The sequence below is a fragment of the Rhodamnia argentea genome, chromosome 5 (assembly GCF_020921035.1).
Source record: "Rhodamnia argentea isolate NSW1041297 chromosome 5, ASM2092103v1, whole genome shotgun sequence".
In the NCBI taxonomy this organism is placed as follows: domain Eukaryota; kingdom Viridiplantae; phylum Streptophyta; class Magnoliopsida; order Myrtales; family Myrtaceae; genus Rhodamnia; species Rhodamnia argentea.
The window spans coordinates 30,774,549-30,792,819 of NC_063154.1; the positions used below are offsets into that span (position 1 = coordinate 30,774,549).

The following is an 18,271-nucleotide window of genomic DNA, read 5'->3' on the forward strand; positions in this document are numbered from 1 at the left end:
ATGCTCTTCACGTTAGATGTAACGATCTATCTACAATTCTGCACCTCCTAGATCATTATGTAATCATGCAGGTGATGTTCGTAAATTAACCACTTTTTTTATCACTCTTTTTTACTCTAAAATTTTGATGTTCCCCAACAACTTCGAAATTTTTCCGTTTCCGAGAAAGAATCTGACCCTTAGATTTCGATAGTTAATCATTAATTAACAAGGGACAATCCATCAAACTTTCACTTTGCATCGGCAAAAGAGTTCCCTTCATATTCGAAAAACATGGGGTGATCCTAACCAAAAGAGAAATACTTCGTCAACTTGCATCAGTGCATAATGTTTTTGCACTTTCCAAAATATGGTCAGTTTAAGCCGCCACACAAAACCTTAAAGATTCACCGAATTTGAGAGCTTCATTTCGAGCAAGGTAGCCATAGAATTGAAACTAGCACAGAAATGAAGAACAGAGAAAACAAAGACATAAACCGAGTGCTTTCCATGGATTCAGCGCTGGGCTACTCAATAAAAGAGGCATATTTTCGAGTCCTGAATTCATATCCAAGTTTGAATGGCCTAAATTAATGCTTTCGATGTTCATCTCAATCAACGTGAATCGTGACATTAGAAGCAGCACTCAATGGAGAGTTTGAACATGATATCATCCCAATTGATGAGCTCAAGCATTAAGACATTTACAGCAATAGATGAGTTTCTCTGACTAATGCACGCCAACAGGCAGATAAGGGCCTATGGTCCCTCTGGCCTGTCCATGGCTCCTAATGAGCTTCAGACAATCTTTCTGAATACTGAAGAGTTGGCATTTGTTTGTTTTCCAGAATATGTGGGCAAATCCAACCGGAACACCCTGGACATGTACATGTTTTCCACAGCCAACGCACGAAAATTGTTATGTTGAACATGAGATTTATCAGTGATGGTGTAAGCCCAGGCTACTGATGTGACATCGAGGGATCACCAGCATCACAAGCTTGAAAAAGGGACGCTCTAAATCAATATTGCTGGCCAGTTTAGGGGAGATGTGAGAGGCCTTGAAAGTGTAGGACCATGAAAATCCAGCTCAGAATGGCTTGCTCTTCATGTAGATGGTTCGATCCCACCTGTAGTAAAACATGAGAACTTTGTAGACATTGGTGCTGAACGTCTCTTTAATTGACTGGCTATGGAAAGAATTAGCATAGATTGGAAATTACCGCTATCAAGAAAACCAAATTCTGTTAATGTGACCGGAATTAATGACAAATGCTCTTCATATCAGAAGAAACTAACGAACTACCAAGTTTCACCAACATGCAAAAGACTTGCAGAAAATCATCAAGAATTTTGGAAAGAGATAACAAGAAGTATGTGATTAAGTTGAAATTGACCTCGTAAAAGAACAGGTTGCTCAAGGAAAGTCTAACTGACATTATCACACTTTATTAGTTCTATAAGCCAGGTTGAGCCACTAGAAACCTCAAAGAAGCGCCAAATAAGCCAGGTTGAGCCACTAGAAACCTCAAAGAAGCGCCAAATTTGTGAGTTTCTTTCTAAAATGGAAGGTACAGAATTGAGACTAGCGCAGAAAAGAAGAAAACATAAACAGAAAAGAGTCTACTTTTCATTGATTCGCAACTACTGAGCAAAGGAGGCAGAATTAGGAATCCTGGATTTATATCAATGCTGTAAATCAGCTCCTTACCGGCATTAATGAAAATGGAGACGTATCGATGAGCTCAAACACAGATATCTCCCATACACCGATGAGTTCTGCAAATACGGGCCAACCAGAAGCAAAGAACACCCGGATTTCATGCATGTAGCTTAAGAGCTTCACCGGCCATGATCTGTCTGAAAACCTTAGAGTTGCCATTTCCTCGTTTTCTTGAATTTGTTGCTTTGCAAATTGACTAGGAAAGTCCTGCACATATGTACATGTTTGAACAAACTACTGTATGCTAAAAGGACATCGCAAAAGAACACACTTGCGAAAAAAGCACATGATGTAGATTCATGACCATATTTGCTAGTTCAGGAGCTTTAATCACCAACCTTAAGAGGCTCATGAAAGTCATCAATCTTAACCTGCAATCTAAAGCATTCTTTAAGAAGTGGCTGTCCATTAATAGCTATTTTCAGTTAGTTCACCATTCAAGTGACTGCACACTCAGATAGTAAATAGAGCAGCTTGTGAAGAATATCAGTGATGGACTAGGCTAGAGATCTTACCACTTTACTCTCATGATCTTGCTGTCACCACTTTGAAGAAGGGATGCTCCAAATCAAATTCACTGGCTAATTCAGGAGTAGTGAGGGGCTTTGGAGGTGTAGGACCACGAAAAACAAGCTCAGAATGGTTCACTCTGCGTTTTAAACTGTTCATTCCTGCGCTGAGCTAAAAATGAGAACTTTAATAGTCTTTTAGTGTAAGCATTTCTTCAATTGACTTACTATGAAAAGATCCACACACAGATTGTAAAATATGATTATCATGACAATCAAAATTTAGACAATTTGACAGAACATACATTACAAGTGTCTTCACAACCGAAGAGACAAACTACCTAGAATTCCCACCTAAATCATTATGTGCCGAACGAACCAGAGTCTTACTAAAACGATTTTGTGTCTATTTATAAATAACAACAAAAAAAAGTAACCACCCACCTGGGTGGCGCCGCTGGTTCGCGCACTCTTCCTCTCGTAAAAGGTCGAGTGTTCGAATCCCAGGGGTGTCGCGGGGTGACTTACCCGGTGGCACGTGTGTAGTGGCTAGCACGTGTTGCCCCCAGGGTTTACCCCCCGGCTGCCGGCCGTGCGGGGTTCCCCTGGGTCATCAAAAAAAAAAAGTATACTTGTCAGTGATGCAGCACAACCAAATAAGGGAGGCATAATTGTAAACCCAGAAGTCAAGTCACGCTATAACCAGCCTAAAGTAACACTTCGAGTACTCACTTCAAACAATGTAAATCAAGCTCTTACTGGAACCACTCAAAATGGAGACTTCGAACACAATATCATGCCCATCAATTAACTCAAATACGCGGACGTTTCCTACAGGCAGACGAGTTCTCTCGAAAATGCACATCAACCAGAAGAAAAACACAGAGACAGAGCCCCTCCGATGTGTCTGCAGCTCCTGATGGGCTTCACTGTCGCAATACCTAAGACGTTCTTTGCTTTTCCTGAATATCTTGCTTGATGAATCCACCCAAAACACTCTGCTAATGTACGTGTTTGAACAAGCAAGATACGAAATTGTTTAAGTGGAATGAGAAATCCAAGGATAAAATTGGATGGCAAAGAGCAAGAAGGTAATGACTTGAAGTAGAAGAAATCCAAGGATGAATTTATCCTTTTGAAAGTGCTCGAGGATGAAAGAAATTGCCAGCTAACATCTTTTCTAATACATGTTATTAATGAGTATTGTTCTAGTAATCTATTGAACTATATTGTAAACACTATGTAGATGGAAAAAAAAATCTCCAAGAAGTGGACATCAACTGCGAGGATGAATTAGATCTAACACAGTCTCTCTCAGCCAAACAACATGGAAGCTCCTGTATGGAATTCGAATCAAACACGAGAACACAGTCAAGGGGATAATTAGCCAGTAGATTAAGATTCACACCTTGAAAATCTCGTGATGAGCATTTTGAACTTTCGTCTCTCCCCTAACTCCGTGCTGATTAATGTGCGTAGGACCCGCCATGAACTTCACAGACCTGATCAGATTCCATTACCTTACAAAGCCGAGGACACTTGGGTGAATGCAATTTATCCCCTCAGACTTCAAGCTTGGCTGCAACATGACGAGAGAATCAAATCACACAAGGCCTAAGTTTACGGCGGTAGTTGCCAGTTTCATGAGTTTTAACAGAATATAATGGAAGTCATCAATCTTAACCTGCAATCCAAAGTCAAACGTCAAAATCTATGCTCTAGAGTGCAATAGGTAGACATTCCCAAGAACACAGACGAATTTGAGCCACACAGACCACAAGCACAGGGGAAAATCTGTCTAAATGAATATGTTTCCTGACGAAGCCACAAGGAGTACTCTGCCCATCCACATTTTCCAAAACAGCCAGTGTGATAAACAAGAGACCACACATACTCATAGGAGAAGCACGCAATATGTATAGATTTTAGGGGCAATAATTGCTAGTAGTTTGATTTGAGGACTAGCGCTTTCAGACTCTAAGGTAGCCTACATGATCTTCAAGTCACAGGCGCAAAAGGGAAAAACAGAGCCCTAGCTGAAAAAAGACGGTGATCGAGGAAGGTTTGACGAAAACCAGCTTCCGGATTCAAGAGTGAAAAGAGAGTACCATCTTTGATGAAGTGAGGACTGTCGAGACTCGGCGTCGCACTGTCGAGACTCGGCGTCGCACTTACTTTCGTCTTCTCTCCAGCAATGGTGGGAGGGAGCGGCTCACTGTTCAGCTCGCAAGAAAAATCCAATGGGGGTTGATGATGATATCGCCTGACCGAAGCAAAGAATCGAAAGATGAAAATATCTCATCGCCATTCCACCTTTCTTCTTCCTCTCTCGGTGGGGGCAAAGGGCAAAAGGGGAAAATGAAAATTGGGAAAGAAATCAATTTCAATTGGATATACCTTACCTCATTTTTTTTAATTGCGCATATATATTTGTTTATGGCGACAACTTTTGTATGGCTCTATTGAGATCGCCCTCCCACTTCCAGATGCGTTCCCAGTCGTATCCAAACAGTGTCCCCCAACCTAGCATTGGCGTGCTTAGCGCAGTACCCTTAGAAAAGATGTTCATTTTGGGGCACTCTTCCACTACAATCTCCCACAAGGATGGAAACCTCAAGTTGCAACTTGTGGTGGAGGAGAAGCATTCTAGGCTTGGCATATTTTGGAGTCTCAAATATTCTAGCTTCTCAAAAGAAATGTCTTGTCTTTCTCTATTTTCATCCTTTGCTACTACTTCTTTCATTCTTTCGCATCCTATTACCGTCATCTCAGTTAGATGCACCAAACTTGCGACCGCGAAAGCTGTCCCTAGATGTACCAATCCGGAGGAATTGCTCACCACTAGCTCCGTCAAATTCCGGAAGGATGTCACGGCCGGAAATAATATCGTCAACTCAGGACAATCCCGGACCTCAAGTGTTTTGATGCTTCGAAGAATTTTGGACATCAAACAATCTTCTCTCCACACACGCTTTAGCTTGCACAGCTTGCTCAACTTAAGTACTCTTAAACTTTCAAGCACCGAATTTCTTTTCTCGTCAACAAATGCTTTGTCAGGGAATATATCTTCAAAGGAGCTACGGAAGACCTCGAGGCTTTCCGGGTTCTGAAATCTCTCTAGGAGGAATCTAGATGGAAAGACGGCCTTTTCCTCATGAAAGCATGCCATTGTTAATGCTTTAGACTTGCCAAAGATGTCATCCGGATATTTTCCATCCTGTATCATCTCAATGTCTTTATGGACTAATAAAAGTCCCTCTAAGTTCGGAAAGTCCTGTCAAATTGCCAATACAGTGAGAGAAATAAATTCAAGTAGAGGTTCAACAATAAATCACTAGTTGTAAAAGGTAAACCTATTTCATTTGATTTGCGTGATAGGTGCCCATCTTCTTACAATTCATTAAATCCAAAGAGCTCTACTTACATATCTCAAGTAGATGATGGTAGAGTGAATCTAAATTCCAGAGCCCTCCAGCTCACCAAATTCCTCTTATATTAGGTATATCTTATCTGGAATTTTTTGTAATGAGGTGCACTCGTAATGTTTCTAAAAATTATGGGGTCCACATCCTTAAAAGTGTGCTTAATATATAAGAGACATCTTATTTCATTTGCAAACTCATAGGTAACGGGTTTTGCAATTTCTATAGTGAAGCGGACATTAAATATAACGGGCGAATTAAAGAATAAGTGCAAAAAAATTGTTTGAGTTTATTTTTCTTAGAGTTCGTAGAAAAAATAATAATAGAGCATAAAAGTACAATGCAGGACATGTGTCAACAATGGAGAGGATCTCGCGTGAATCCTCATTGACTTCCCCAAGGAGCACCATTAGATAGGAGTGGATTACGAACGTATCGTGTAGTCAACAGAAATTTGTTATTACTTTTGTAGTTCTACGTAATGGAATATCCTAGGTGTTTCCACAAATGAAAAGTATACTTGAGATATTAAACATATCTTATGTTGTCGACAATCTCATTGGCAAGGGAGAGCATATTTCGTATGGTATCATAACGTGACATGTGATCGTGCAGAGGACATGAGATTAGTGGGAACGTTAAAGAACAAAGTAGAAACCAAGGAAAAGCAATTGCCAATTGTAATCATCATACCCTCTCAAACGAAGAGTGTGCTTCTTGGTCTAAAAGATCCTGTTGATCATTTCTCCGAGTCCATTTGTTCATGGATGCTGCAAAAGATAACATGTTCACTTTATCACAGTGAGTCACTCGCAATTCCTTCAAGAATGGCCAATTCAAAGTGGGCAAATTATGACAGAAGTTCTTGAGTCCTGGCATTTCATGTAACACCAAAGAGGTTAGTTTCGAAAAAAGAACTTGAGCAATGTTGGAGTGTGGAGTGTCATCTCCATTAGCGATTATTTCCTCGATCCTACAAGATTCCACTCGAAGCTTCTCGAGTTGGGTTAAACTTGTAGCCACCCAATGCGGAAACAGATTTTCAAGGCTTTGGCAATTTTTGACTTTCACTACCCACAGAGAGTCAAAAGTGAGAGTTTCTAGAGGATTGTCGGTCCATATTTTGCATAAATTGTCCATGTGAGAGAGAGCCATATGCGCAAGCCTGGGAAATTGTACCTGCCATATTGAGAAAAAATGACACAATGAATGTGATTGTATTGAGTTATCACCTCAAAAAGAGAATTTCCAAAGTTCCCTAGCTCTCACATATCATGAGAATGCAAGAGCTTGTTAGTGACATAAACAAGGAGGGGCTAATTGATCCTTTCATTTCAATTGACTGATGACTAAGGCCTAGTATATTATTGCATTGCAAAAAGCGTGAAATGATGAATGCATTTATAATCACTAGTACATTGAGCATCGGCTTTTATGTAGTTTAATTGATACTTAATACTGACCACGCCTTATCCCTTTAACTTTTGGAAAGTTGCAATGATGAATATTAAAAATTAAAAAGCAGCTTGCACTGATCATTATCAAAATTTAGAGCACTCCAGGGGGGACATGCAATTTGCCGGATTTGTTTGCACTTATCATTATCAAAGTTGGTTGCGCTAATCTTTTGATGATGCAACATTAGATAAGCTAAGACTTTCTTAGATTTATTTACTTCAAGGAATGATTGAAACTGAAGCACCATTCAAAGTAGGTTTGACACACGTGCTTCAATTCAGTCAAGATATGTATACATATTCTTCTTCTCTCTTCCTAAAGTCGGCTCCAATGCCACGTTGGTGGGTGCAAGTAAACAACGCTCCAACGACGGGCATAAGCTGGTTCTACATTATCTTTTTTATCTATTGAAAAAATTAGCTTCCCATTTTCATCTTTACTAGATTTAGAAAAATCCAGAAATTATTAGCAAACTTGAATCGGTCTCATTATCTTAGTATCATACGGGTACGGATGAATCGATGGTTGAGATCCATAAGCCACGGAATGGGAGCACAAATGAAAGTAGAGCAACTTCACTTATAATTAATTTGCAACTCGAGTCCAGCACAATTCAATGCGTCTTCTCGCAACGGAGATTATTTCCTCTGTTTACTCTGAGCACCACTACTTGTTCAACACTAACACTAATTGCGAGCATGGCTTATGAAAATTTGATGGCAAACAAGATAAAAAAAAATAACTTTAATTGTTTACTAGTTTTGTCTCTATTATTTATGGAAATTTTTGTACTGAAAGAAAATTAATTCATAACAAGCATGGGCAACATAACGACTTGAATAAATGACCTATGTTATGATCCTAGAAAAAGCAAATTGGCTCAATTTAGTAGTTCTACATTGAGAAGATTCGGATCCAACCACCGGCAAAAAGTGGGTGCAAGAGGAAACCAATTGCTTATCCTTGATTGATACCGTGTTCGGAGGATTTTTTTTTTTACACAAAACAAAAAGCCAAAATCGGATGTTACATTGCTCTGGAACCAAAATTGGTTCATGTGACACGTGCATTCATTTGACTAGATGATTTATCTGAAAAACAAAAGCATTGGATTTATAAAAAGAAGACTAACCTGTGGAGTGAAAAGTGAAGGCGTGTTATGGTTGATATCCATTGAAGACCGCCATGTCAAACTTCTCATTTTGGGGCAGTGGGCAATCCTTAGATATTCTATTTTGGGACAATCCAGCGCATGATTCTTTCCCGATAGGAAACTAGTCAAATTAGGCAACCATTTCGGTGTCATCCGACCGAGCCTCGGGAATGAAATCTTCTCCACTACGCTTCCATGCCCTTCTTCCTCTTCGATCACTCCTTCCATCTGATCACACTCCCTTATTTCCATACGATATATATTGGCAAGGCACCAAGCCATCGATGGAGTGAAAGCATGTCTTAGATTGCTGCATTTATAAAGGGTAAGAGAATATAGAGAATTGAAGCGCATCGTTCCTTGAAGATCTTTGTTCCATAATTGCCTCAACTTTGGTAGATTGATCAAGCGCAAATCCTCTAAGCGAGGTAGCACCCGAGTGCTTTCCATCGGCTCAAGCCCTTCAAGATCAAATATTTCTTCCAAAGACTTGCAATCGCGCACATGCAAGCTCGTCATTTTCTCTAAAACAAGCATCAATTTGGATGGCATAGCATTAATAAATGGACACTCATCCACCACCAGGGCTTTTAATTGCCAAGATGAATTGACAGGATTATGTTCGTTGTGCCACTTTCCAACGAGCTCGGGGAACTCAAACAGCCGCACAAACTTAGCCTTAGTAACCTGTCGGAAAATGCATCATTAAACGTAAAATTCTAGTTAGCCAAAAGCATTTACTTCGTCGGTGATCAAAAACAACCAATTGCACAGAATTTAGTAGCTAATGCATACCATTTCTTTAAACGTATTTTGGATGGTCATGTTGAGGTTTTCCTTCCAAAATTCTACCGTATCTACTTTTACTCTCTCCAGCTTTGGGGCCTCTATTGGCCCCTCGGAGAAGAACTTCATGTTGGGACATCCATTCACAATGACATCTTCCAAGAGAGGGAACCTCAAAACGCATCGACCTGGGCTGAAACATGTCAACTCAATCATCCCATCAAGCTCCATACACTTCAATTGATCGAAAGCCACTTCGCGCCTCTCCTCACCTTCCTCGTCATGAAGGACTTCTGTCAATATCCTGCAATTACTTATCCTCAATTTTGTGAGAGCCACCAAATTTTCAGCTATTGTTGGTGTAAACATACTTGATAACCCATCACAATTTGACACATTTAGAGCCATCGGATGTTTAATTTGTCTTGAAAAGGGTAATATTACTTTTTGCTCTTGACTAGGGCCTTCCATGGCTTCCACATTGCTGCTTGGCTCTTCTAGATAAGATTCACATACGACTAGCTCTTCCAAGTTGGTTAAACTCTCAATAAAACGACTTGTGGATGTTGCAGATCCCTTGGAGAGATGACGAAACTTAAGAACTCTAAGCTTGCGGAAGAATTCCTCATCATGAAAATCCCCATGCCATATCTCCATCCGTTCGCATAAATCCAATTTGAACTCTTGGAGATTAGGGAATGCGCCCTGAGAGAATAATCAAATCAGAAGTTAAAGCCAGCTAATTTAAAAGAGAACTCAGGTATTATGACTTTAGTCGTGAATAATCAACTCTTGGAGATTAGGGAATGTACCCCTGAAAAAACAAAAGTCAAATCGAAACTGAAGTCACCTTAGTTAAAAAAGTATTCATGTATTATGGTTTAAGTCCTGTGTATCGTGCACAATAACAGCATTTTGGAATATCGAATCTTAAAAAAAAAACAAAAAGAAAACTGAATCGCTTGTGACTCAATGGAAAGATATATGCCCTCATGACACAAACATTGTCGCTGATTTTTTATATTGTACTTGTATCCATATTTAAACGTTAACTCCTTACATTCATCTTTACGTAGATATATCCATTGTAAAAATAACAGTTGCAGCAATTACAGCCACAATTGCACGAATTTCAGTTGTTAATGTCAATGATAACGTCCCATCTCTCCGTTTTTAGCATACTATCAATATCTGTATAGGGTTCACATTAGACAACACACTTTGTGCCATGGTGAGATCACATCACATGCCACGTGCTTTCAATCTTTGTGGTACTTAAGAGAGAGCTAAACCATCGGAATTAGCCTTTTCTTTAAGGTTTCAATGAGTATGCATTTGGTACGACAGACATGGACAAGAACGTTTGGTCAACACTTGAAGAACATATGATGTTTCAATGTTGTAATATTTCTTTGGATTCAAAGAGAGTCATCCAGTTTACATCCCCGCGATGCTTGGCTTTGACGTTAACCATCACTTCAAATATTCACCATGGAAGCTAAACAAATAATCTTGGGTCGTACCTTTTCTATCAAGAAGAGAGGCTGTTTATGACGTGGTATCTCATTCTCATTTTGGGAAGCAAGTATCTCCACTTTGTTACAGCCATCCACCGTCAAGGTCTTCAATGCCGGCCAATGGGAAGTATGTGTTCCGGTGTAGATGTGCTTCAACTCGGTCAGATCTTTAAGCTTGAGGGAGGTTAACTTTGGGAAATCAAACCTGGGAAATAGTAGTGCTTCTTCCTTCTCGATGAGCTCCGCAATGCCACATTCACAGATCACCAACTCCTCAAGTTGGATTAGATCTCTGATTACCGAGGCTGGAAATAGAGAGGTGAGGCTATTGCATTCGGAAATGCTAACGGATCGTAGACGTTGGAATTTAACTTGGTGGAGTTCCTTATCCCATACACACTTTAGCTTTGGTAATCCCGATCTTGTCGGATGTTTTAACGGAAGAGCGACAGGATGCCCATCTAGAGGAATCAGTGGCTGAAGTCCGAAAACAACTTCAAGGGAACCACATGCTTCTACCATTAAACTTTCCAGGCTCTTGAGCCGTCCTAGAACGAAAGGAGGAACAACGGTCACAAGCTTATTGCATCTCTCCACAAAAAGCGATTTTAACTTGGGGAAAGATTCCGCAACAACTTGATTGTCCCATATCATCTCGATGTTATCCATGTCGGTGATAGATAAGGTCTCCAAGCTAGGCAAAGCAACCTGTGGGTATTTGCTCACGAAATTGGTGATTCAGTTAAATTATGAATTCATGAACTTCCAAGATGTAAATACAGATGAGTGCCATGATGTAAATTATAGATTCACGGAATTGGTGTTCTGTCTTAAGTTGCACAAAAGGAAAAAAAGAATAAAATAAAAAAAGTTAGCAAAACACCTCCATACTGATGTGGATGACTCTAGGACGAGAAGGGAACGCTATTTCAATTACTGGAGACAAATAAAAAAAGTAGGAATTCTATATTGACCAGATTCTATTGACAATGGACAAAATAGTAATCTGGATATGCTCATATGACAATCATATAATCACATTAGTCTCCCGTGGATTCCAAATTTAAATAAAATCTCTCCCTCTCTTCAATTTAGTTACTTCCCTAAAATAATGAATTACCTAAAATAATTCACTTGCAGACGAGGAAGAATTTATTTAGAGAAACAAGAGCCACTTCAAAAGGGTAGCTAACGTTAGAACTTAGAAGTCAATGGATTGACGTGGTAAAAGAAAAATGCAGCTGAGGATAGCTTGAGGAAGAATATTAACAATTAGAAAGAAAAGGTGTGATTTTATCTACTACCAAATGCCTAAAATCAACATTATATCACTCTAAAGCAATTTAAAAAGGAATTACAATGATCAAACGAACAAATCTTTACTTGCATCATTCCACACTTGAAAGAACTATACTTAATTCGATTTAGTTTTCCCTTTAAAATTCATTGATCTTTTGTCAGTCCTAGAAAGTCCAATAGTTAGATACCGACGACATATCATACACACACTTGAGTCAAATGGTTGAAGATTTTATGAACTCATTATAGAAGATTAAAATTATCTAGGAGAGCCAACATATTAATCTTGTGGGACGGCCCATTTTCACAGCCTAACAACATTTCAGGTGAATGACCCATATTGCTTTTAGTTTAGTCAAAATGGACCCGCCCGTAAATTACTCTCTTTCATTTTCTAGTGAAATGTTCTTCCACTTCCGCTGGAATCATAATCCTGTGGAAAGCTTTGTTTTCTATTTTTATTTTTATTTTTATTTTTAAAGAATAACTAGTCTTTTCCAAACATTCATTACTATAAGAAAATCGTTAGTCTGCCGCGCCATCACCCATCACTTCCATCCATACAACAAATTTCACTTCTTTGTGTTTCGTTTATTGGAGTATCGTCAACGCCGACAAGATTACGACGAAAAAAGGCAAAGCCCCACCATCAACTTCTATGATAATCATGTAATTATAAAAGGGCAATCTTGTCTACTCAACTAAAACGCTCCACTCCACTGCAATTTTTTCCCGTATAAACTATAGCCGTGAGCTTTTCTTCTTAGCTGGGCAATTGTTTATCATTAGTTTACCAATTCAGTTTAATGTTAGTAGATTACTATTAATGACCAACTTAACAAGTGGAATTTGTTTTGTTTTAAATCCAATGGCCGATGTTGGAAAACGGGACTGGTCCCGTAAAATAGCGTATATGGCCAGAACATTTATCGTTAATAGTGTAACGTCATTTTCATTGATAAAAAATAATAATAAAGCATTTTCCACCTGCCTTTGCTCCCCTTTTTTAACTTGAATGATTTGTCATCTTCTTTAAAGTTGGAGTTGAGATTATACCTAGTGGATCTCCTATTAAATGTCATTACTAAAGCTAGTTAAACAGTTATCTCCGCCTGCTAGTCTGGAATTTAATATACTATAAATAATCTCTCTCAATTTCTGCCATTAATTGTTGTTGTCATGATCTAATTTATCAATTTTGTATTCAAAATATTTACTATTACATAGTGCTTGTGACACTTCTCTAAGTCGGATTTCGATGTGATAAAGGTTAAATATATAAAACGATTAATTATCCATATTATGAATGTTAAGATCTATTGCATCTCAATTGCCATTTCATACACCAGACAAAAAAGGAAAAAATTGCCATGTCATACACTCGAGTCGTGACAGCATCTTGGCATGATGCTTCTAACTATGGGTTGAGCTTTTGTTATGCTTTGTCTCGTGCATCTAATTTGATATAACATAATCACATACCTCTCCACTGAAGAGTGCAGCAGAGTGTGAGTTGACACGGCCACGACTCTCGCCTTCTAATGAACCTGTCATTGGTTGTCATTGGTTTGTCATTAGATGAAAATAATGTCATCATTTGTATTCCGAGGATAAATCTATCTACACGAAAATCTTTAGTGATAAAAAGAAAAAATCAATCTTACACTTTCTGCGAGAGAAGCACTTCAAACTTTTCAAACGATCTAAGCGTAAATTGGTTAACATTGAGAATGCCAAAGTTTTTGATATTTCCATTCCCAGCCCTTCTTCCTCCGCGATGATTGTCTCCATCTTCTTGCAATTTGATACTGTTAGAGCTTTCAGTTGTGGGAGAGATTTCACCATGGATGGAAAAAATATAAACTCGAGGTTGTCATAGCCATCCAACTTAAACTCCTTTAATTTATGGAAACTCACTATTCCACTAGGATTCTCGTTCCATATGCGCCTCAAGCTCCCCAACTTATTTAATTCCAAGGTGGTTAACTCTGACAAAGTCTCAACATCTCCATTGGCGCTTGGTCCTTCAAGGTTAAAAATTTCTTGCACCAAACTGCAATCATTGATACTTAAAGTTTCCAGCTTGTGTAGCTTTGCCAACGATCTGGAGCTGATAACCTTTGAGAGAGATTCGCACTGCACCACTTTGAGAGATCGGAGATTGCTTGACTCTAGTGGAGATTCATCGCTCCATATCTCTTTTAAATTGGGAAGTTCTTCTATTCTCAATGAGTCCAAGAATGGAAATGAAACCTGATGAACAGACCCATCAACAATAGAATTTACAATTACAAAGGACGGGCAGGAAATTTATATGCTTATAGCAAGTTGTCATAATTGGTCACTGAAGAAAATTTACAAGCAAGATACTTTACAACCTTTAGATAATTTTTTCCATCACAAAAATTTATGATAAACAAAAGCTAATTTACAATACAAAATGCAATTATATGACCCCAAAAGACAACTAATGAACTTGACCATCAATTTTCCAGTGACAACGAAAACTAGTCACCCAAAAAGCGAAAGGAAAATAAAGCTTTCAAGCTAAATTACTTCCTGTAAGGTAAGCTCATATAACCCATCTCAATTAATCATCCTCGTTGTCAGTAATTTCTTTAAAGATGAGTCTACATACGCAGCCTACATGTTTGAGACCATAAGATTTTAGGTGAAAAGACCCAATTGCCCCTGCTCTACAATGGAAAGCTTTATTTTCTATGTTTTTCCAAAGGTTCATTGCTAAAAACTCTAGAAAATCCTTCACCCATCCATCGCTCCCATCCATCCAACAAGTTTTTGACTTTTTTTTTGTGTTTCGTTAATTTGGACTATTGTCATCCCCAACAAGCACGTGGGACCCACGACTAAAATTTGCACGACTCTTTCCTGACGGGGAGCGGGCTCAGATTCCTTCTGCTGGGTCACCTAAGGCCAAGGGAGAGTAAAGCTTCCTTCGACAAGGAAATTAAAGGTAATAAATTCCAACTCGTATATGTCGGCAACTCTAAGTACTTATGCTTGTGTGCTACTGATTTTCTTGTGAGATATTTCAATCAAAGTAAAGATTGCAAGTAAATTTAATTAGTTCTAATTTTGGCTATACTTTAGCTTCTGGTTAATCACATACCTCTCGGTTGAAGAGGACACTGGAGCGTGATTGGATGCGATCCCGACTCTGACCTTCTTGTGAACCTGTCATCGATTTTTCATTGGACAAAAAGAATTGTGAACATTTGTATTCCATGGATGAATCCATCTACACGAAGATCTTTGATGATGAAAACAAAAGATAAATCTTACATTTTTCGCGAGAGAAGCACGTTAAACTTTCCAAATATTCTAAGGATAAATCGGTTAACATTGGAAATGACAGAGTTTCTGTTATTTCCACTCCCAATCCTTCTTCCTCCGTAATGATCGCCTCCATCTTCTCACAAAAGATTACCTCTAGCTTTCTCGGTCGTGCGAGGGATTTAACCATGGATGGGGAAAACATAAACCCGATGTTGTCCAAGCCATCGACTTTTAATGTCTCCAAACTTGGAAAGGCAACCTGCGGAATTCATTCATGAAATTGGTAATTTAGTTAAATCTCGAATTCATGAACTTCCAAGATGTAAATATAGATGAGGACCAAGGAGCGAGGGGAATTATTGAGTTGCGCAAAAAGAAAAAAAAAATTAAAAAGCGTACTAAGAAAATCACCATACTAATGTGGCTTCTAGTTTCCAGTCTTTTCCCGTGCGCGTGGAAGAGATTGGAAAATTGATGACCCGAAGACTCGGTTCATACTGCCATGTGAGCGAGTTAGTTGGTGGATTAGCGACCATGGGAATTGACTCATTAATCAATCAATTTAGGAAGTCGCGATTTTCAATTTTAAGCCGGGCCTATATGTGCTCTGCACCGCCATTGACCCCCCTTGGTTTGACTTTTCGTAACTACCCTTTATTTTCGTTTATTTTATTTTTGCACATTTTCTGCTCTTTCGTTATTTTCAGTTGTGATACGATGTCGGCAGCAATTGAATTGTCGTTACTGGATTATTTCAAATGTCCCCAAGATAAACGGCCAATTTTGAGAAGAGCTTTATCTTCATTGACAACAACGGTAGGCGAGATGCAACCATGCATACTAGAAAGTAGAAATAAATAAATAGAATAATGCTTAAAAGGACAATCATGTCAAATAAAATCAAGAGAAACGTGGATATAGTTTCGATTAAGGGCATGAAGTGGACTCATTTTATTAAATAAGGGCCCGAAGCGGACATCGTTTCGATTAAGGGCCTGAAGTGCATTCTTTCTAATAATTCTCTTTTCAATTATTTTAATCAAAGTACACTTTGTAAGCAATTTAGTTAGTTTATATTTTGGTTATGCTTTGTCTCGGGTATATTTGATCACCTACCTCTTGACTGAAGAGTGCAGAGCAGCGTGATTTGACGTAGTCCGGACTTTGAGTTTCTCGTGAACCCGTCATTGATTTTCCATTGGACGAAAAGAATGTCATCATTTGTATCGCAAAGATGAATATATCTACAAGAAGATCTACAATGATGAAAGAATAAATCAATCTTGCACTTACTGTTAGAGAAATGCGTTAAACTTTTCAAAAATGCTAAGTGTAAATGGGTTAACATCGGGAATGACAGCGTTTCTGATATTTCCACTCCCAATCCTTCTTCCTCCGTAATGATCGCCTCCATCGTATCGCAATTGCTTACACTTAGCCTTCTCAATTGTGCGAGAGATTTCACCATGGATGGGGAAAACATGAACCCGACGTTGTCCAAGCCCGAAACTTCTAATGTCTCCAAACTTGGAAAGGCAACCTGCGGAATTCGTTCATGAAATTGGTGATTTGGTTAAATCTCGAATTCATGAACTTTCAAGATGTAAATATAGATGAGTACCAAGAGGTGAGGGGAATTATTGAGTTGCGCAAAAAGGAAAAAAAAAAGAAGAAGAATAAAATGAGCAAACGGACTAAGAAAATCAACGAAATATGCAATGCTTGGCCAGGGTCTAAGGAGAAGTACTAGTACTCAGACATAAGAGCGTGTAGGGCCCACAAATTGTATTTCCATGCTTCTTCACCAACGAGGAAACTATCATATTGCATGAGTTTTGAGCCCCACCGATTTAAATTGGATATCAAATGCGAAAAGTCTGTACAAGCATATCTCTATCCATACTACTCGCGTGCATGAATACGCACGAAATTCTAAAAAATCCCCATCAATTTTGATTTGTGAAACCCTATTAATATCTATATACTTGCGGAATGTAAATTTAAAATAACTCGCAACCTCTCACAAACTAAATTTACATGGATTTCATTCAATTAGTTGCTCCCGATATATTTAAGAGATGTAATGTTAATACCTCTCGATTGAAAAGCACACTGGAGCGTGATTGGGCACAATCCCGACTCCGACCTTCTTCTGAACCTGTCATCGATTTTTCATTCGATGAAAAGAATTGTTAAAATTTGTACTCCGGAGATGAATCCATCTACGCGAAGATCTTCGGTGATGAAAACAAAAGATAAAATCTTACATTTTTCGCGAGAGAAGCACGTAAGACTTTCCAACCTTGTCAAGGATAAATCGGTTAACATTGGAAATGACAGAGTTTCTAATATTTCTACTCCCAATCCTTCTTCCTCCGTAATGATCGCCTCCATCTTCTTGCAATCGCGTATCTTTAGTTTTCTCAGTTGTGCAAGAGATTTAACCATGGATGGGGAAAACATAAACCCGAGATTGTCCAAGCCATAGACTTCTAATGTCTCCAAACTTGGAAAGGCAACCTACGGAATTCGTTCACGAAATTGGTGATTTAGTTAAATCTTGAATTCATGAACTTCCAAGATGTAAATATAGATGAGTACCAAGGGGTGAGGGGAATTATTGAGTTGCACAAAAAGAAAAAAACAGAATAAAATGAACAAACGGACTAAGAAAAACAGTATCACCATACTAATGTCGTTTCTAGTTTCCAGTCTTTCCTTAGGTAAAGAAGTTGCAATGCAGAGCTTAATTTGATTAGTGAGCCAATTGTATTCCATCCGTAGAATAAAGGAAACCCAACGAAATATGCAATGCTTGGCCAGTGTGTCTAATGAGAACTACTATTAGTAGTTCCATCATAAGCAAGCTCTCTTCTTGGAACCTCAAAGCATGAAAAGAAGATTAAGTGGTACTCACACATAATAGCATGTGGGGCCCACAATTTATATTTCCACCGACTCTTTGCGGAGGAGGAAACTATCATGTTGCAGGAGTATCGGGCCCCACCAATTTAAAAAGATATCAAATGCAAAAGTCCGTACAGATATATCTCTATCCATGCTGTACCTGTTTATGAACATGCACGAAATTATGTGCTCCTACAATTTTGAGGCCTGTGCAATGACTA

General features: G+C 38.7%; 3 protein-coding genes across 13 annotated transcripts in view; all 3 read right to left on the bottom strand.

Annotated features, from left to right (window-relative positions):
• Positions 1-977: 977 nt before the first annotated feature.
• LOC115730515 lies at positions 978-3,797 on the bottom strand. 11 transcript variants are annotated; one of them, XR_007198523.1, is made up of 5 exons: positions 3,620-3,797; positions 2,944-3,209; positions 2,218-2,383; positions 1,607-1,909; positions 978-1,109 (listed from the first exon to the last, which is right to left on the bottom strand). XR_007198523.1 is itself a non-coding variant. In XM_030661139.2 (4 exons), the coding sequence occupies exons 1-4, from the start codon at positions 3,640-3,642 to the stop codon at positions 1,020-1,022; spliced, it is 495 nt and encodes a 164-aa protein (XP_030516999.1). In that variant the 5' UTR covers positions 3,643-3,797; the 3' UTR covers positions 978-1,019. The 11 variants fall into 11 exon arrangements, 2 of the variants coding, with proteins under 2 accessions (XP_030516999.1, XP_030517000.1); XR_004014145.2 differs by lacking the exon at positions 978-1,109 and adding an exon at positions 1,387-1,464 and having other exon boundaries at positions 1,507-1,909; positions 2,218-2,373; positions 3,047-3,209; XR_004014146.2 differs by lacking the exon at positions 978-1,109 and adding an exon at positions 1,387-1,464 and having other exon boundaries at positions 1,507-1,909; positions 3,047-3,209.
• Positions 3,798-3,814: 17 nt separating this feature from the next.
• On the bottom strand, positions 3,815-11,216 carry LOC115730514. The gene is made up of 6 exons (XM_048279788.1): positions 10,554-11,216; positions 9,040-9,735; positions 8,224-8,931; positions 4,973-5,485; positions 3,987-4,049; positions 3,815-3,895 (listed from the first exon to the last, which is right to left on the bottom strand). The coding sequence occupies exons 1-6, from the start codon at positions 11,214-11,216 to the stop codon at positions 3,815-3,817; spliced, it is 2,724 nt and encodes a 907-aa protein (XP_048135745.1).
• A 2,250-nt stretch (positions 11,217-13,466) lies between these two features.
• Positions 13,467-18,271, bottom strand: part of LOC115731019 (probable disease resistance protein At4g27220) — a 213,595-nt gene continuing 208,790 nt past the window's right edge. Inside the window, exons 6-8 of the mRNA XM_048279420.1 lie at positions 17,411-17,663; positions 17,237-17,301; positions 13,467-14,099 (exon numbers count right to left, since the gene is read on the bottom strand). Coding sequence (XP_048135377.1) covers positions 13,467-14,099; positions 17,237-17,301; positions 17,411-17,663 — 951 coding nt within the window. The remainder of the gene's footprint in view (positions 14,100-17,236; positions 17,302-17,410; positions 17,664-18,271) is intronic.